The sequence below is a fragment of the Oncorhynchus tshawytscha genome, linkage group LG06 (genome assembly GCF_018296145.1).
Source record: "Oncorhynchus tshawytscha isolate Ot180627B linkage group LG06, Otsh_v2.0, whole genome shotgun sequence".
Taxonomy (NCBI): domain Eukaryota; kingdom Metazoa; phylum Chordata; class Actinopteri; order Salmoniformes; family Salmonidae; genus Oncorhynchus; species Oncorhynchus tshawytscha.
Window position 1 is genome coordinate 16,112,645 of NC_056434.1, and position 20,666 is coordinate 16,133,310.

General features: G+C 41.2%; 1 protein-coding gene across 1 annotated transcript; it reads right to left on the bottom strand.

Annotated features, from left to right (window-relative positions):
• Positions 1 to 10,007: 10,007 nt before the first annotated feature.
• On the bottom strand, positions 10,008 to 15,803 carry LOC112253316. Its single transcript, XM_024425318.2, has 5 exons — positions 15,314 to 15,803; positions 14,331 to 14,427; positions 10,638 to 10,791; positions 10,366 to 10,481; positions 10,008 to 10,210 (listed from the first exon to the last, which is right to left on the bottom strand). Coding segments are annotated over exons 1-5 (684 nt in total). The 5' UTR covers positions 15,629 to 15,803; the 3' UTR covers positions 10,008 to 10,208.
• Between the last annotated feature and the right edge of the window lie 4,863 nt (positions 15,804 to 20,666).

Here is a 20,666-nt window from a genome sequence, read left to right on the forward strand (position 1 = left end):
TGTCTTTCTCAAGTTCCTGTTTTCTAGTTTTCCCGGTTTTGACCATTCTGCCTGCCGTTCTGTACCTTGTCACACCACCCTGGATTACTGACCTCTGCCTGCCCTGACCCTGTCTGCTGTTCTGTACCTTTCAGACTTTACTCTGGATCACTGACCTCTGCCTGCCCTTGACCTGTCGTTTGCCTGCCCCCCTGTTTTTGTAGTTAACATTTGTTACTTCGATACTGTCTGCATCTGGGGCTTCTCCTGAGCCTTGACACCCCCTATAGATGGTTCTACCTAAAACCCTCTATGATGGGTTCTGAAGGGTTCTGCCTAGAACCCTCTATGAAGGGATCTACCAATAACCATTTTATAACCTAAACGTTTTTCTTAGAACCATCTATGAAGAGTTCTACCAAGAACTCTCTATGAACGGTTCTATCTATGAACGGTTCCAGCAGCCTTATTAGCCTTTAAAATGTCATTATTTCTGAAAGTACATTACATATATCATAAGGCCTTTCTTTGAGGGCCTAGTTATACCTTAACACAGTGGTGTTAGGAAACGCCTGGTTAACAGGCCACAACAGGTCTGCAGGTCCAGACAGCGTTAGGATATCCAACAAGTGGAATTGTTAAATCACCTGCATTCATAATAACTGCCAGGGTACGGTAGTTTGAATACTGAGACTACCTCAATCATCTAAGCTGGAACAACTATCTCCGTAACGAGTCCAATAAATCAAATTACTAACTAATTGGATTAGTTTAGAAAAGTGTATGTTATTTATCTTCCTGTAGCAGAAAAGTAATCAACCAATCGATTTACATGGAAAAACACATATTACAGTAAAACAAACAATTATGGAAATCTCCTTGCAATAGAGCATGCTGGGAAATATTGTATAAGGTTCTACAGTATGTAAAACCCTTCTTGCCTTCCAAATAATCTTTCTTGCCTTCCAAAGAATCATCAAAGAGCCATTTCTTCCAAAAACGGTTCTTAGGATGCTAAAGGGTCTAGGTAGAACCCTTTGCCTTACAAATAACCATTTATTCCAAAACGGTTCTTAGGATGTTAAAGGGTCTAGGTAGAACCATTTTGGAGCCCTTTTTTTCTAATAGTGTGGTTGTCTAAAATGTGCTATAGAGTTTACAGGTTGTGGTTCCTCATTGCGATTGGTTATTCCCATAATTTGCAACAATGCTAATGAGAGTCATCACTATCTTTCCTGTGGTACCTCAAACTGTTGTGATTACCAGTTGAGATAAACTTTTATGAAAACCTACTCTGAACTGGGAGTTTTTTTTTCTCTTAAAACATGTTTCTGAGATGCTTTGTGGATATGTGCCAGGGCCTTCCTCTATTTTCCTTGCTCGTTTCTTGCTCTTCAGGGGCCAATGGTAACTTTTCGGATGTCCTGGGGTATCCTAACACCGGAGTGCTGCTGGTCTCTCCTGAGGGGAACAAATCCCTTACCAAGCGCTGTGAACTCTGGTATTTCAATTTTCTCATTGGGTCCCACCCATGATCACCTGCGAGAGGGTGAAAGATACTATTGTTGTTATCGGGAGATTTAATACGGACATTCTATGCAAACACACATGATCATGTTATAGATAACGGCCAGTGGAGGCTGCTCAGGGGAGAACAGCTCATAGTAATGTCTGGAACGGCGCAAATGGAACGGCATCAAACCATGTGTTTGATACCATTCTGCTCCAGCCATTACCACAAACCCATCCTTCCCAATTAAGGTGGCACCAACCTCCTGTGCAACGATCACATAGTTGCAAACAAGGCAACATTGTATTAAACATGTGTCATCTCATTTGAACATGTGGGCTTACTGTCTGTGTTAGCATCTGTACTCTTATATCATCCCATGATGTCCAAACGATCTGCCCTTTACACTAGACTATCAATCATGCCAAAGAACTAGGCTGCGTCATTTAATTTTAACTTGTTTAACTTTTTTCTATTGCAAAATCAAGAGCGCTGCCTTTGCACCAGTATTACAAGTATGGCAGTAAGTTGACTAACATACTGAGTATGCAATTGTGGATTCCATTCAACTGTACAACCCTTTGTCCCACAAGTGCTCAAATAACTCAGGATCTACTTCTGGGAAGTCACTCTATAATCTGAAATGGTATCTGAAAATAATGTAAACGGCAGTATGTGAGCCAGGTTTACAATGACAACAACTGTATCTCAACAGGACACATTTAAGTTGAACAGAATGTTGACTAGAGAAAAGCCAACACCCAATCATCCCTGCTGCAGATGGCTTATAGGTGATATGGGAGGTGAAGTTGGTCGGAAAGTATCAAAGTGTCAAACTGCACATCTGAAAAGGAAATGAACCTCATTGTACACAAACAGAGCCACTAAAAATGGCTCTACTCTTGTGACATGAGATAACGCACAGTTAGGAGGAAGAATTGACTGGCATTAGTTAATAAAGATGTGTTGACAGAAGTGTGTGCCTGCGGGACTTACTCAGATGTATTCTTGGATCAGTGTTTGTTTCCTTCTTCTACACCGAACACTCTGCAAAACAAAATACACAGCCCAGCTAGCACATCATACCGTTCTAAGAATCATATGTTTCTTAGTGCTTGATGAGAGTGTGGTTGTCCTATGGTTATTTTGCATACAACCTTCCCACAACATTCTGAGAATCATATCTTCAGCTGTAAACTATGAGAATGTGAATGACCATCAGCTACGTGAATATTGACCAACAGTCTATGTTAATATAGTGACTTCCAGCCGATATACGTTTCTTATGTGGGAATTTCAGTACTTCAGCATAACGTTTCTTACCTCTTTCCTCATGGTTCTATTTAAAGTAATGTCAAATTGTTTCAGAGAACATTAAGAATCAACGTTCATCTGTGGGAATTTCAGTACTTCATTATGACATTTTCTGCAGGTTTCCTCATTCTATTTAAAATCATGTTCTCAGAACATTAAGAACACTTTCTATAAAAACAACATGTCAACATTAATAATAATCAAGATTGTTATTTAAAAACATGTACACAGGGTCGGCTCTAGGCATAAGCGGTTGCTTAGGGTCCTAGGCCACTATGGTGCCCGACCCAAAAAACGAAACGAAAGTAGAATACACAAGGTGCAAGTTCCAAATTTGGTTGTGCATCAGTAATTTTCCTCTTGTTATGTCAGTGACTGACAGTCAGCTAACAATTTTTTTATTTATAAATTAATCTAGCCAGCTATCTAAACTTGTAGTAATCATTACCGAATATTGACCCGGCACTCAGGGCACATGCCCAGCGCCCCTGACCTGCAGGGTGCCCCTGTTGATTTTGTTAGCCATTCTCACTCAGCTGTCATTAACATGGCATAATGGTGGTTTCATGTGCTTGTCGGGTGCTAGAGCCGGCCCTGCATATACTGTACATTCCGTTCTCAGTGTCAACAAAACTCTCTCTATCCTCTATCTTGTAAAGAGTGTACAGATGTGTTGGCTGCGCCCACTAATTGGCCACACGTGATCTTAATGTGTGTTTGATTCCTTTGAAATGTGGTCTGTTTGAATAGATTAAAATGAATCGCTATGTATGAGTAAAAAAAAACATGGCATGCTAGTTGAACCGGTGTTAAATGGCTAGCTAGTTAGTGGTGCACACATGTAAAGCGTTTCAATTGGTGATGTCACTTGCTCTTAGTTGTATCCCTTGCTCTAAAGTAGTTGTATCCCTTGCTCTAAAGCTTGAAGTAGTTGTATCCCTTGCTCTAAAGCTTGAAGTAGTTGTATCACTTGCTCTTAGACCTTGCTCTAAAGAAGTAGTTGTATCCCTTGCTCTAAAGCTTGAAGTAGTTGTATCCCTTGCTCTAAAGCTTGAAGTAGTTGTATCCCTTGCTCTAAAGCTTGAAGTAGTTGTATCCCTTGCTCTAAAGCTTGAAGTAGTTGTATCCCTTGCTCTGCAAAGGGCCACAGCTTTTGTTGGGCGATAGGTAGCGATGCTTCATGGGTGACTGTTATTGATGTATTTAGAGCAGGGGTGGGCAACTCCAGTCCTCAGGGGCCTGATTGGTGTTACACTTTTGCCCTAGCCCCAGGTAATACACCTGACTCCAATAATCAACTAATCATGATCTTCATTTTAGAACACAATTAGTTTAATCCCCTTGTGCTTGCTGTGGATGGGGAAAAAGTGTGACACCAGTCCCTGAGGACTGGAATTGCCCACCCCTGGTTTAGAGGGTCCCTGGTTCAAGCCCAGGTTGAAGAAGGCCGGAAGCAAGATACACTGGCTCCATCTTGGTGGTACTGTGGACTAATTACATGGCAAGAGAACAGAAGATCATAGTTTCAACCTTAAAATAACCTATAATTTCCATTCTCAGAATGTTAATAAAACCTCCCAGGAACACCTTCAGGGAACCATACATAGTAAAACATTCTCAGAACCCCCCTGCAACCTAAAAGTGTACGTTCCCAGAACAGGCAACATTTTCACTTCAGTTCTCAGAATGTTAAACCAATGGGAAACCAAAAACATATGTTCCCACAACTTCCAAGGAACCAAATGTGCTAGCTGGGAGTCCTCCTCCAATGGCTATTGATGAATGTATCCTGGTCAGAGCAAGAAAAGAGCACTGAGTTTGGCAATAACAAGAGGGCCTGCCTGTGATATTCTCCCAACATTTCCACTTCCATATCCTTCCTCCTTTGGAATTGCTAGTGTTGAGCAAATAGTAGATTTTGAGGTCAGTCCGGTTTCAGTTCGATTATAAAACAATTCTCACGATTTTCTGTTTTGATTATTTTTTTAAACATTAAATGCATTATGTGGGTTGAACGCTGTAACAACACAGAATAAAACAATTAATAAAAGTCCCATGATGGTAGTGACAGCCCATGACTCCTTAATCACTAATTAACCATCAGTTTATTCACAATACTTTAATAAAATATTTCAGTTGTTGTGTAAGTTACATTTGGTTTATTTGATGATTTTATTATTTTACTCCAAGTCATCATCTCATTTCTATAGAGCTGCTGCCTATGCTGTCTGACACAATCACAATTTTAGTAGTTCTTCAAAGTATACAAGGTATACTTTTATGACTGCTGAGTACCAATACCTTGCAAAGCAACTGCTCTCTATGTATCCCCTCTTGATCACAGCATTCGTCGGTCTCTTATGTAGCAGGCATAAAAGTAACACAGACCGGACAAGTAGCCGCATAATGGATTATGGTTATTGTAGTTCATTATCAAACATTTTTTCGCTCTAAACTATGTAGAACAGTGGCCTGTTAGAAACTACAACTCCCTACTACATTGCACAGTTTGGTTATGATCTAATTTATCTCTCAAGAAACTGCAGCTCAATGTGGCATTGTGTTCACAGAAAAAAACTGAACAAAATGGAATTCAAATAATTGAACTGATGTTGGTCAATTCAACAAAAAATAACCAACGTTTTGGTTAATCGCTTAGCACTAGGAATTGCACACCTGTCTCAAAACCTTGCACAATTGAAACAAGGTGAAGTATGTGAAAAGGATAGAAATTACTGCACCCCTTCCCTCCAAAACACAGTAGGAAGAGATGGTTAGCTTTTCTAAAAACATGCACAGATTCCACATGTGTTTACAAATCCGTCCGATATCGAAAGGGATGTGTGTACATTAGTGTATATGTGCCCTTATTCAAAGTATGTTAGCAGAGTGCAAATTGTACCTTGACATTTGGGGAGCCCCTATTGTGCCTAATAGTTAAGACATGTCATTTAACGGTAACAATGTATTACATTTTAATGTGGCATGAACACAACCAGTCATGATGTTTTCATCTGATTGTTGAACAAATCACTTCAAAAAGTAGGCTACCTGCAGCACTTTCATCCATTCCAAAACAATTTCAGCATCCAAACCACCTGATTAATGGAAAGAAACATCTGTTACAAACACCATCAGTGTAAGGACATTTGGCGATTGTCATTAGACCTACTGCAGTGGGTGTATTCATGGGTGCCAAGGGGAGCCATGCTTCCCCAAAAATGTGAACAATAAAAATAAAAAAAAATAAAGAAATAATTTTACATTTTGCTCCAATTCGTAAGTAGCTGAATCTATCTCATAGGAAAAAGCATCCAAGCGAGCAAAACAGCGCCCCTCTGTCTCAGTATCTGCAGCCAATATATCAGATTCTGGATTGCCAAAAAGAGTATGTCATGTTAACATTAATTTATTGGTTTACTGTTACTTCGTATCAAAACATAACCACTTTCGCATTTGCACAGAGGGACAGCTAACGTAAGTCGTCATTGGTTCTAGCTAGCAGTCACTACTTTGGCCATGTTCATTTGCCAAAATGTGTTCTTAAATGTTGCAGATAGAAATACAATGAATAGAGCAGGCGTGATTCCTTATTCTACATGCCAGAGAGGGATGTTTGTTCTACATAACCAGCACATTTCTATCTGAATGTTCCAAAATGTTACTTCCTTCTGAATGTGCCTTTTGTTTGAAAAATCTGTTCACACTGGTAACCCAATTCTGATATATTTTCCACTAATTGGTCTTTTGACCAATCACATCACATAAAATGAAGATCAGAACTGGGTTGCCTGTCTAAATGCAGCCTAAGTTAGTTAGCCCATCCTACCAACAATGCCAACAATGAATGTCACCCGACACGCCACGAGAACTCAGTATACTTAGTCAGTTGATTGAAGGTGTAACATCAATTTGTGGATCCAGTTACCACACCAGCTAGACAACAATTTGGTTAAAATGAGAAGAGTTGCTAAAGTAGCTAGTTGCTACAGCGCTAGATAGCTAGTTAACTAGCTACCTATCAGATTGGTATTTTACAAAACTGGATCAATGAGTTAGACAGTTAACTTTGATAAACAAACAGAATTAAGTTGACATTTTCTTAAGAAAGCTCAACTTAGATACAGTATGTGTTTTTTGTTGTTGAGTCAATTAGACAATAACTGTCTGACTCACTTATCCTGCTTTGTCATATACCCCTCTGGGATAGCTCGGAATGAAACATTCATCATAGGCTGCACATGACCACAGATTTGCATTGGGAAAGAAGCAGGCTAATGGTGGCTATGTTGATTCAAAGTTGTACTAAGCCACCACAATCAGTCTGTGAGGCTAATATAATATTTCCAAACTCCACTTGTAGCGAGAGGGGTTTTGTTTTGCTAAAACTTCAACAAATTGTGCTCTGCAAGTCGACCTTGTAATAGCATACACTTTTAAATGCATCTGTCCAGGGGCTGACTGGGACCAGAAATGAGCCCTGGCATTCCTAACACACCGGCAATTGTTTTTTCTTGAGGCCACCATTATTAGCCAAATTGGCTAAAATGGACCAGCCCATCTGGCTTTTACCCAAAATGCCAGATGGCCAGACCACCCATGCCAGAGTCCAGACAGTACAGTAGGCTTCTGGCTGCTACCAGACCCCTTTGTGTGAAGGCCAGTAGGGGGCACTCATTGCTCTGATAAAGGAGATTCCAAAACCTTAGGCCAGATTCTTTGGCCACAGGCCAGGGCAATGATAGGAACAGTGTCCTGCAAAGGCTGCCATTGTTCAGAGGAGGTGTTTATCCAAGGTCTTCTCTGTGGTCAGTCACTAGATTCATCCGGTGATCTGGCCAAATTCCCAACCTGGGCTTGGCTCTTCATGTGATCATGGCCCTATAATCCCCAGTTCACTACAAACCCCTCCCCCATCCATTGCATTCCCTAGGCCGTTGTTGCAAACGTGAATGTTCTCAGCAACAAATATGTATGTTCTTATTTTTCAAAAAAAGGTTTTCTGAAATAAAATCGACAAACAAATGGCCAGTGCCAAAAATAATTGGACACACTTTATTATATAAATTCCAACTAATGTTGCATTGTGAGGCTTATAAAAGTATAAGGTTTGCATAGATTTTCCATAAAGGATAGTGAGCAACACTTACTTACAGAAAAATAAAAACAGAGAATTTAAACATACTGAAATTGTGCCTTGTTGAAATATCCCAAAACATGGACATTAAAAACCTAGGTATTCAATTAAATTATAGCATAGCTAATGGTACTATTAAATAATAAAATTAGGCCATGTATAATAATGTGATGTGAAAGAACTGGAAGCAAAAACTGCTAAAATAGTAACAAAACTATCATTGACTGTTTCCTTAACTTGTTTCAGTCAACATTTTTACAGCAGTGATATCCGTTAGTGCTGAGCAATCCGTGCTTTTCTAGGTCGGTTCGGTTTCGGTTTCAATATGCTTTTTTTTTTTTTACATTAAATGCATTATGAAATAATGACATAAGAATTATTTTTGTGCTTTTTAATAGAAATTCCAAAGCCCAAAATAGTGAACATTCAATTGCCAAAACATTGAAAATGTTCCATTGTCTCTGTCAGGTCCACATTGGGTAGACATCAATAGAAAAATAGAAAATTACTATGAAATAATACAATATTTCAGTTGTGTATATTATTTGATGACTTTATTATTTTTCTTTCCTTAAAGTCATCTCTGCTCAGGAATTAGCAGCCAAACAACGTCATCTCTGTACTCCCCATGCTGTTCTGTCTTTAGTCATTATATTTAGCGAGGCTAGCTGCAAGGTTGTCTGACGTTATCATTTTACTAGTTCTTCAAAGAAATTAAGGCGTAGTTTCACAAACTTCCTCTATCCCTCTCTGAGGTCTTTGTGTTGTGTACATTCCTCTCTCATGCGGTCTATGCGGTCTGTATGTATCTAACCTAACATAGCAGGAGTAAAAGTGTTTCTGTCTCTGACTGAGACAGAAAAACAGGCGCAATACATTATGGTCACTGTAGATAATTACCATGTTTCTACAATGAACTAGGTTGAATATTTGTTTAAAGGAAACTCCCTTCAGCCCAGCGTCCCACAAATTTCTTGAGTTGATTTATCTTGTGAATCATTTGATTTCTCTCTAGAGAAACAGCGAGTTGGGCTCCCAAAAATAAAATGAAATAAAATTCAAGTATTTGAACCGAGGGTTGTCAATTATTTGTTTAAAACTTCTTCGGGATAGGTGGCAGCATTTTCACTTTTGGATAAAGAGCGTGCCCAAATTCAACTTCCTGCTACTCATCCCCAGAATATAAGATATGCATATTATTAGTAGATTTGGACAGAAAACACTGAAGTTTCTACAACTGTTTGAATCATGTCTGTGAGTATAACAGAACTTATGTAGCAGGCAAAACCCAGAGGACAAACCATTCAGATGTTTTTTTGAGGTGTCTATTCAATGAGTTTTCATTGGGAAATCAGATTTCTAAGGGACTTGTTTGCAGTTCCTACCGCTTCCACTGGATGTCACCAGTCTTTCGAAATTGGTTGAGGTTATTCCTTTGCGTAAGGAAGAAGTACGGCCATCTTGAACGAGTGTCATTTGAAGTGTACTTTTTGAGAGAGGCGCATGACTCGAAAAGTAGCGTCAGTTTGTTGTCTTCCTGTATTGAACACAGATCCCGTCTTCAATTTGATCGATTATTAACGTTTAGAAATACCTAAAGTTGTATTACAAAAGTAGTTTGAAATGTTTTGGGAAAGTTTACAGGTAACTTTTGAGATATTTTGTAGTGACGTTGCACAAATTGGAAGCTGTGTTTTTCTGGATCAAACGTGCCAAATAAATGGACATTTTGGATATATATCGACGGAATTAATCGAACAAAAGGACCATTTGTGATGTTTATGGGACATATTGGAGTGCCAAAAAAACTAGCTCGTCAAAGGTAAAGCATGATTTATATTTTATTTCTGTGTTTTGTGTCCCGCCTGCAGGGTTGAAATATGTTACACTCTCTTTGTTTTCTATTGTGCTATCATCAGATAATAGCATCTTATGCTTTCGCCAAAAAGCCTTTTTGAAATCTGACATGTTGGCTGGATTCACAACGAGTGTAGCTTTAATTTGGGGTCTTACATGTGTAATTTAATGAAAGTTTGATTTTTAAAGTATTTTATTTGAATTTGGCGCTCTGCATTTTCCCTGGCTATTGGCCAAGTGGGACGCAAGCGTCCCGCCTATCCCAGAGAGGTTTAATAACTTTTTGCTTTTTTTTATGATGGTTAATCGCTCAGCACTAATAACCATATAATACCAAGTCCAGGTCCATCTTATTGTCCTGGAGAACTTGTCGTAATTGTCTTCAATGACCTCACAGGCTCAGCATCATGTTCCTGGAAACCATGTGGAAGGCAAATATTTAATCACATTGATATATAGATCTTTGGTTTATTTTCCACACTGCTATCACAGCCACTGCTTAAATACAGTAAGCGTTCATGGCATTGAATAATGATGCTTAGTTAGCGCTTTGTGATATTACACTCACATGTTATCAAATGCAGACTGACGAAGAGGACAACAGACAGGGCAAGAATGCAACTCTGGGGTGCGGCAACTCCGCCATTCACAGGCTCGCTGTGATGGTTCACTTTGCACATCTGCCTGCAAATATAACCATGGTGCAAAAACGATATCAACCCTCATGAAAGTTAAACCAGCCAGGCATGTTTAGCTGATTCATAACAGTAGTCAAGCTGAAGGTGTATATCAGTTCAGTTTAACTCTGTACCAGGTCAGTGTCACTCTATTGATACTTACAGCTGCTTCTGTAAATACTGCTTGTTGGACTCGCAGTCCTTGGCCTGGCTCTCAGCTGCTATCTGCTGACTCTCAGCAGCTGAGTACAAAGCCTCGCAGGACTCCCACTTATGAGATGTCCGTGTCAAGTTATCCTGAAGGAATTTGATGTGCTCTGAAATCATAAGGCGCGAAAACAAAACATTTAGTGACATAAATAAAATGTTAAATCCATGTTCACCATAATCAGTTTTGAAGTGCAATGACAGTGCCATTTGATGCTAAGGCATACTTTTGGTAGTTAGGGATGTTTTTGACGTCTTCTTTGATAGATCAAAATAGGACATCCCTAGTTCTCATTACACAGGCAGCCCAATTCTGATATTCTTTCCACTTACATATTTGTCTTTTCACCAATCACATCTGATAAATCTCCTCTGAAAAAAGCTTTAATTGTAATCTGCCCCCCTACTGCTTCACATGAATCCAACCTGGTCTCAGCGCATTTCATATTATTTTGTAAGTAAATCTGAGACACTCCATTTAGTATGATCTGTTACGTTTCGTATGGTAAGTACAGTGCCTTGCGAAAGTATTCGGCCCCCTTGAACTTTGCGACCTTTTGCCACATTTCAGGCTTCAAACATAAAGATATAAAACTGTATCTTTTTGTGAAGAGTCAACAACAAGTGGGACACAATCATGAAGTGAAACGACATTTATTGGATATTTCAAACTTTTTTAACAAATCAAAAACTGAAAAATTGGGCGTGCAAAATTATTCAGCCCCTTTACTTTCAGTGCAGCAAACTCTCTCCAGAAGTTCAGTGAGGATCTCTGAATGATCCAATGTTGACCTAAATGACTAATGATGATAAATACAATCCACCTGTGTGTAATCAAGTCTCCGTATAAATGCACCTGCACTGTGATAGTCTCAGAGGTCCGTTAAAAGCGCAGAGAGCATCATGAAGAACAAGGAACACACCAGGCAGGTCCGAGATACTGTTGTGAAGAAGTTTAAAGCCGGATTTGGATACAAAAACATTTCCCAAGCTTTAAACATCCCAAGGAGCACTGTGCAAGCGATAATATTGAAATGGAAGGAGTATCAGACCACTGCAAATCTACCAAGACCTGGCCGTCCCTCTAAACTTTCAGCTCATACAAGGAGAAGACTGATCAGAGATGCAGCCGAGGCCCATGATCACTCTGGATGAACTGCAGAGATCTACAGCTGAGGTGGGAGACTCTGTCCATAGGACAACAATCAGTCGTATATTGCACAAATCTGGCCTTTATGGAAGAGTGGCAAGAAGAAAGCCATTTCTTAAAGATATCCATAAAAAGTGTCATTTAAAGTTTGCCACAAGTCACCTGGGAGACACACCAAACATGTGGAAGAAGGTGCTCTGGTCAGATGAAACCAAAATTAAACTTTTTGGCAACAATGCAAAATGTTATGTTTGGCGTAAAAGCAACACAGCTCATCACCCTGAACACACCATCCCCACTGTCAAACATGGTGGTGGCAGCATCATGGTTTGGGCCTGCTTTTCTTCAGCAGGGACAGGGAAGATGGTTAAAATTGATGGGAAGATGGATGGAGCCAAATACAGGACCATTCTGGAAGAAAACCTGATGGAGTCTGCAAAAGACCTGAGACTGGGACAGAGATTTGTCTTCCAACAAGACAATGATCCAAAACATAAAGCAAAATCTACAATGGAATGGTTCAAAAATAAACATATCCAGGTGTTAGACTGGCCAAGTCAAAGTCCAGACCTGAATCCAATCGAGAATCTGTGGAAAGAACTGAAAACTGCTGTTCACAAATGCTCTCCATCCAACCTCACTGAGCTCGAGCTGTTTTGCAATGAGGAATGGGAAAAAATTTCAGTCTCTCGATGTGCAAAACTGATAGAGACATACCCCAAGCGACTTACAGCTGTAATCGCAGCAAAAGGTGGCGCTACAAAGTATTAACTTAAGGGGGCTGAATAATTTTGCACGCCCAATTTTTCAACACACATTAATTTAATCTGGTAACAATTAAACATAGTTAGTAATTAAAGGTTAAGCAATTAAAGCAATTAAATCGTTTACCTTTGATGAGCTTCGGATGTTTTCACTCACGAGACTCCCAGTCAGATAGCAAATCTTATTATTTTTGTATCTGAAATAGCTTTTCAAAATAAAAGCCTGAAACTATGTCTTGTGACACTAGACACATTAGGGAAGCCATAGAAAAAGGAATCTGGTTGATATCCCATTCACTGCTCAATAGGGTTGCATAGGAACGCAGAGGTTTCTAAATAAGAGTCCCTTCCTGATTGGATTTTTCTCAGGCTTTCGCCTGCAATATCAGTTCTGTTATACTCACAGACAATATTTTTACAGTTTTGGAAACTTTAGAGTGTTTTCTATCCCAAGCTGTCAATTCTATGCATATTCTAGCATTTTGTCCTGACAAAATAGCCCGTTTACTTTGGGAACGTTATTTTTCCAAAAATGAAAATAGTGCCCCCTAGTTTCAAGAGGTTAAGGAATTTGAAATGATTTATACTTTTGATACTTAAGTATATTTAAAACCAAATACTTTTAGACTTTTACTCAAGTATGATTTTACTGTGACTTTCCCATTTACTTGAGTAATGTTCTATTAAGGTATGTTTATTTTTACTCAAGTATGACAATTGTGTACTTTTTCCACAACTGATTATATGTTACGAATTTTCAAAACGTACTATATGTTACGAATTTGAAAAACGTATGATATGTTATGAATTCTAACTAGGTGGCTAACGTTAGCTAGCTGGCTAATGTTAGATAGGTTAGGGGTTAGGGTTACGTTTATGAGTTAGGTTAAAGGGTTAAGGTTAGGGTTAGGGGAAGGGCTAGCTAAAAGGGTTAATGTTAGGTTTATGGTTAGGAGAATGGTTAACTAACATTTTAAGTATGTGAGAAGTAGCTAAAAAGTAGTAAGTAGTAAAAAAATTGCTCAGTTTGCCTTAAGTAACCATCTGTCTTATGTAACCATGCCAAACTTTACATATAATACTCATTGTAGTGTCCCGGATTTGCTTTTACTATGTTACGTCTAGTCTTTGAGACCAGGCTGATTAACCTATTTACTCTGAAGTATGTTGCAGGTCGCTGACTCGCTGACTCACTTATGAAGTTATACCCTACATATATCTGAATTTTAATACCAGACTTAACAACTATTTGCTTACAGCCTACTATGTTGTGTGGTGATTAATTATTAGAGAACAGATCATTTGGGAGGCCTACAGTAAAGTGAGTAACTGAATTAACTTGGTAACTTGTTAAGCTAAGTAAAAAAACGTGTGAGTAGTGATCATTATTAGAGACAGGGTCATTTGGGAGTCCACTATTTCATTTGAAAGTAGCCTGTGTGACAGCTTTTAAGGAATGGTAAACAGATGGGATGGCTATTAAAGAAATTCACTTTACTAGAACTTTCACTTAAATCATAATTTGTCATCATTTTGAACAGCTGTAAGCACAGCCTTTTTTAAGGAGCAATAACTAACCAATCATGTGTATTCATTTATCCTAACTTGGGCGGTTTCTATGGTTACAGGGGGAAATGCTGCTAGCAATATTGTTGGTGAGAAAGAGCTCCTTTCATGGTAGCCAATACCAGAGGCAAAAATCCCATACCTCCCACTGTGACACCAATTTTCCTACCTTGGTGTAGCGTGATTTCTGAAGTGAGATTTGCCTCGATTTCTTTATGCATCTCAATCTCTTTTTCCAGGACAGTAATGTTTACACCCAAAATAACCTGAAAAAAGACAATGGTGGTCATTGAGTAACTCCTCGGGACTTTAAAGTTACCAGAAGTGGTTGATACAACTTCTGTGACCATTGGCACAGTCATCCCAAGGAGTCCCTCCTATCACATATTTGAAGTATGCTTGTGCCAGCACCAGATTTGGCTATAAGAACGGCCTCTGAAAATAGTCCTTTCATCCAGCGTTTTATGTAAAACAACACAGATGAATACTCTGCTAAGATATCTGCTAATATCTGCTAAGAAAAGTCCAAATCAATGGTGGAAGATTGAGACCTTTGTGCTTAAAGGACATGGACTACAGTCAAAATGGCACCCTATTGCCTACATATTTCTGGTCAAACGTAGAGCATTATATAGAGAACAGCATGCCATATCAGACACAGGCATGGTGTGCCCTATGACTGCTTTCCCTCTTCTTCCAGGAAGGGTTTAACTTGACCTCCCACCCACTCCCTGGGAGGACCAGCAGTTTTTCAGAATGTGATTGCTGCATTTGCAGAGCATTTGCATAACTGCGTGTCCATTGTGCCTCTGGTTGTTATGCAAAGGCCTAATGTGGTTTTTCACTAGCAATCATTTGTCTTGATAATACAGTAACTTGTTTTCACTGAAACTATTATAAACACTCCAACTGATATGATATCAAAAAAATATTATAAACACTAAATCACAGCCATGACTGTTAGAAAAGGTTTGGATATCAGATCAATCTAAAATGACAAAATGTAGTAAGGGCATCAGGTACAACGGAAAGGTTAGAGGCAGGGGAGAGGCAGAGGATAGCTCTTTGCAGCCTGAGGGACTAAGTCAGTTAACCTCAGTGCTGCGGGAACCAGGGAGGGGAGTGAGGGAGAGGAGCCAAGCAAACACTCACGCTTTCCTGATGACAGTCAGCCAGGGACACGTTGGTCTTGCCCAGACGCTTCAGGAACCGCTCCATGTTCATGAGCTGCCGGGTCTGGTTGGTGTGGCCCTCCTCCACCATCTCCTCCAGGGCCTGCTTGATCTTGGAGGACAGCACCCTGGCCTCCTCGTGCTTCTCTGTCAGGTTCTGCAGATCAGTCCTGCACTGGCTGGCGCCCTTCATGTCCGGAGAGGTGGCCCACACCACGATGATGATGAGGGAACTGACCGACCACAGGAACAGGCAGGCAATCATAATATTGCAGATGATTTTGGACCTGGTCATGGTGGACACAAAGGTGGAGGTGGTGATGGTAAAATAAAAAAGAAGACCAAATTCTTTTTTTTAGGGCAGGTGATTAGGTGATCCGGAGTGCGTTCTGTTCTGCAAGCGGTGTCTGTGTAAGAGGCAGGATTTTCCTTGCAGAGTGTGTAACGGACTTCCCCTAAAACTCTGCATCAGCCGGGCTTGGCAGGAAATGGGTGTGGTGGAGTGAGGAAGAGTAAAGCTGTTTCACTCTCCAGCCTCTCCCCCTCTGCCACCCGCACCTCCCTCCCACCCGTCACCATTTGTATTTTATTTGATTTATTTCACCTTTATTTAACCAGGCAGGCAACTTGAGAACAAGTTCTCATTTACAATTGTGACCTGGCCAAGATAAAGCAAAGCTGTTCGACACATACAACAACACAGAGTTACACATGGAGTAAAACAAACATACAGTCAATAATACAGTAGAAACAAGTCTATATACGATGTGATCAAATGAGGTGAGATAAGGGAGGTAAAGGCAAAAAAAGGCCACGGTGGCAAAGTAAAGACAATATAGCAAGTAAAACACTGGAATGGTAGATTTGCAGTGGAAGAATGTGCAAAGTAGGGGGTGGGGGGGGGGTTCCCATATACACACACTGTGAGGGGAAAATGAAAGTCAAGACTAGTGTTTCTGTTTCCATTTCTCAGTCGCGTGGAGCAACCTGGCAGCACTCCCAACTCGACATAGCGCTGGCCTTGAACGTAGCTTTGCGGGGAGAGTTCACAGTCACACAGCCTGGTTCTTCAGCTATGTCTTATTTGAAACACTATCACAAGAGCCAGAGTGCAGCAGCTAATGCAGCAACTCAGTGTTTCCTGTGCAAATGAGGTAGGTAAGGCATTAAATAGGCCATGGTGGCGAAGTAATTACAATATAGCAATTAAACACTGGAATGGTAGATGTGCAGAAGATTAATGTGCAAGTAGATACTGTGGTGCAAAGGAGCAAGATAAATAAATAAATACAATATGGGGATGAGGTAGTTGGATGGGCTATTTAGAGATGGGCTGTGTACAGGTGCAGTGATCTGTAAGCTGCTCTGAAAGCTGGTGCTTAAAGTTAGTGAGGGAGATATGAGTCTCCAGCTTCAGTGATTTTTGCAGCTCGTTCCAGTCATTGGCAGCAGAGAACTGGAAGGAAAGGTGGCCAAAGGAAAAATTGGCTTTGGGGGTGACCAATGAGATATACCTGCTGGAGCGCGTGCTACGGGGTGGGTGCTGCTATGGTGACCAGTGAGCTGAGATAAGGCGGGGCTTTACCTAGCAGAGACTTGTAGATGACCTGGAGCCAGTGGGTTTGGCGGCGAGTATGAAGCGAGGGCCAGCCAACGAGAGCGTACAGGTCGCAGTGGTGGGTAGTATATGGGGCTTTGGTGACAAAACGGATGGCACGTTGATAGACAATTTGTTGAGTAGAGTGTTGGAGGCTATTTTTTAAATGACATCGCTGAAGTCGAGAATTGGTACGATAGTCAGTTTTACGGGGTATGTTTGGCAGCATGAGTGAAGAATTCTTTGTTGCGAAATAGATTGGAGATGATTGGAGACGCTTAATGTGAGTCTGGAAGGAGTGTTTACAGTCTAACCAGACACCTAGGTATTTGTAGTTGTCCACATATTCTAAGTCAGAACCGTCCAGAGTAGTGATGCTGGACAGGCAGGCAGTTGTGGGCAGCAATCGGTGGAAGAGCATAGATTTAATTTTACTTGCATTTGAGAGCAGTTGGAGGCCACGGAAGGAGAGTTGTATGGCATTGAAGCTTGTCTGGAGGTTAGTTAACGCAGTGTCCAAAGAAGGGCCAGAGGTATACAGAATGGTTTTATCTGCGTAGAGGTGGATCAAAGAATCACCAGCAGCGAGAGGGACATCATTGATGTATACAGAGAAGAGAGTCAGCCCAATAATTGAACCCTGTGGCACCCACTGCCAGCGGTCCGGACAACAGGCCCTCCGATTTGACATACTGAACTCTAACGGAGAAGTAGTTGGTGAAGAAAGTGAGGCAATGATTTGAGAAACGCATGCTGTTGAGTCTGCCAATAAGAATGTTGTGATTGACAGAGTCGAAGCCTTGGCCAGGTCGATGAATACGGCTGCACAGTAATGTCTCTTATCAATGGCAGTTATGATATCGTTTAGGACCTTGAGCGTGGCTGAGGTGCACCCATGACCAGCTCTGAAACCAGAATGCATAGCGGAGAAGGTACGGTGGGATTCGAAATGGTCGGAAATCTGTTTGTTAACTTGGCTTTCGAAGACCTTAGAAAGGCAGGGTAGGATAGATTTAGGTCTGTAGCAGTTTGGGTCTAGTGTGTCTCCCCCTTTGAAGAGGGGGATGACCACGGCAGCTTTCCAATCTTTGGGAATCTCAGACTATACGAAAGAGAGGTTGCAACAATTTCGTCAGATCAGTTTAGAAAGAGTGGGTCCAGATTGTCTAGCCCAGCTGATTTTTAGGGGTCCAGATTTTTCTTCTCTTTCAGAACATCAGTTATCTGGATTTGGGTGAAGGAGAAATTGGGGAGGCTTGGGCGAGTTGCTGTGGGGGGTGCAGGGCTGTTGATCGGGGTATGGGTAAACAGGTGGAAAGCATGGCCAGCCGTAGAAAAATACTCATTGAAATGCTCAATTATAGTGGATTTATCGGTGGTGACAGTGTTTCCTAGCCTGGTGCTCTTATTCTCCATGGACTTTACAGTGTCCCAGAACTTTTTTGAGTTTGTGCTACAGGATGAAAATTTCTGTGTGAAAAAGCTAGCCTTTGCAGTCCTAACTGCCTGTGTATATTGGTTCCTAACTTCCCTGAAAAGTTGCATATCACGGGGGCTATTCGATGCTAATGCAGAACGCCACAGGATGTTTTTGTGCTGGTCAAGGGCAGTCAGGTCTGGAGAGAACCAAGGGCTATATCTGTTCCTGGTTCTAAATTTTTTGAATGGGGCATGCTTATTTAAGATGGTGAGGAAGGCACTTTTAAAGAATAACCAGGCATCCTCTACTGACGGGATGAGGTCAATGTCCTTCCAGGATACCCGGGCCAGGTCGTTTAGAAAGGCCTGCTTGCTGAAGTGTTTTAGGGAGAGTTTGACAGTGATGAGAGGTGGTCATTTGACCGCAGACCTATTACGGATGCAGGCAATGAGGCAGTGATCACTGAGATCGTGGTTGTAAACAGCAGAGGTGTATTTGGAGGGGAAGTTGGTTAGGATGATATCTATAAGGGTGCCCGTGTTTACGGATTTGGGCATCTAGCTTAGATTATAGGATGGCCGGGGTGTTAAGCATGTCCCAGTTTAGGTCACCTAGCAGCATGAGCTCTGAAGATAGATGGGGGGGCAATCAATTCCCATATGGTGTCCAGGGCACAGCTGGTGGCAGAGGGTGGTCTATAGCAAGCAGCAACGGGGAGAGACTTGTTTATGGAAAGGTGGATTTTTAAAAGTAGAAGCTGAAATTGTTTGGGTACAGACCTGAATAGTATGACAGATCTCTGCAGGCTATCTCTACAGTAGATTGCAACACCGCCCCCTTTGGCAGTTCTATCTTGTCGGAAGATGTTATAGTTAAGGATGGAAATTTCAGGGGTTTTGGTGGTCTTCCTAAGTTAGGATTCAGACACGACTAGGACATCCGGGTTGGCAGAGTGTGCTAAAGCAGTGAATAAAACAAACTTAGGGAGGAGCCTTCTAATGTTAACATGAATGAAACCAAGGCTTTTACAGTTACAGAAGTCAACAAATGAGAGCACCTGGGGAGTAGGAGTGGAGCTAGGCACTGCAGGGCCTGGATTGACATCTACATCACCAGAGGAACAGAGGAGGAGTAGGATAAGGGTATGGCTAAAGGCTATCAGAACTGATTGTCTAGTACGTTCGGAACAGAGTAACAGGAGCAGGTTTCTGGGCGAGATAGAATAGATTCAAGGCATAATGTACAGACAAAGGTAGGTAGGATGTGAGTACATTGAGTAATGATGAGAGAGATATTGTCTCTAGAGACGTTTAAACCAGGTGATGTCACCACATATGTGGGAGGTGGAAGTAAATGGTGGTTGATTTTCAGCCGAGTGATTATAGGGGTCCAGTAAGTTTTTGGGCTGGCTGGAGACATGGCGATTCAGACAGTTAGCAGGCTGGGGCTTGCAAGCTAGCAGAAGGGCCTTAGAAGGACGTTGCGACGAGGAATGTCTGTTTTAGCCTCCGCGTGCGGAGGATTAGTAGGGTTCCAAGTAGCAGAGATGTCCAAGTCCAATGGGCAAATAGGTATAGTGGCCCAAGACAGTGGCCGATGGAACTATTCAGCTAACAGTCCAATATGCTCTAGACAGCTAGCGGGCTGCGGCTAGCAGCTAGCGAGCCGCGGCAGCCAGGCCAGCAGTTGGGCATTCAGGGGACGTCGCGGCGTAGGGGCCAGTTGAGTACCCCCTCGAGCAGGTTACGTCGGTAGTCCAGTCATGAAGGATCGGCGGGGTTCCGTGCCCCGTACTGGCCCCGTATAAACTTCTTAGAACTACCCCTCCCGGCTCCGGGAGAATTGTCATAAGCAACCGCTGAATAGCATAGCGCAACAGTCAAAAAATATTACTAGAAAATATTCATATTTATGAAATCACAAGTGAAATATTTTGAAACACAGCTTAGCCTTTTGTTAATCACCCTGTCGTCTCAGATTTTGAAATGATGCTTTACAGCGAAAGCAATACAAGCGTTTGTGTAAGTTTATCGATAGCATAGCATTATTTCCACTTAGCATCAGGAAGCTTGGTCACAAAAATCAGAAAAGCAATCAAATGAACCGTTTACCTTTGATGATCTTCGAATGTTTTCACTCACGAGTCTCCCAGTTAGACAGCAAATGTTCCTTTTGTTCCATAAAGATATTTTTTATATCCAAATACCTCCATTAGTTTGGTGCGCTATGCCCAAGAATCCACCGGAAATAGCGGTCACGACAAAGCAGACAAAAATTCCAAATTATATCCATAATAACTCAATGTAGACCTATCCC

What these genes read in the sequence shown, in the direction of transcription:
- LOC112253316 (XM_024425318.2), bottom strand. Translation starts at nt 15,628, where the DNA reads ATGACCAGGTCCAAAATCATCTGCAATATTATGATTGCCTGCCTGTTC. An exon ending in CTGACTGTCATCAGGAAAGC is followed by an intron (nt 14,428 to 15,313) that starts GTGAGTGTTTGC and finishes GTCTTTTTTCAG; the next exon opens with GTTATTTTGGGTGTAAACAT. An exon ending in AGAAATCACGCTACACCAAG is followed by an intron (nt 10,792 to 14,330) that starts GTAGGAAAATTG and finishes TTATGATTTCAG; the next exon opens with AGCACATCAAATTCCTTCAG.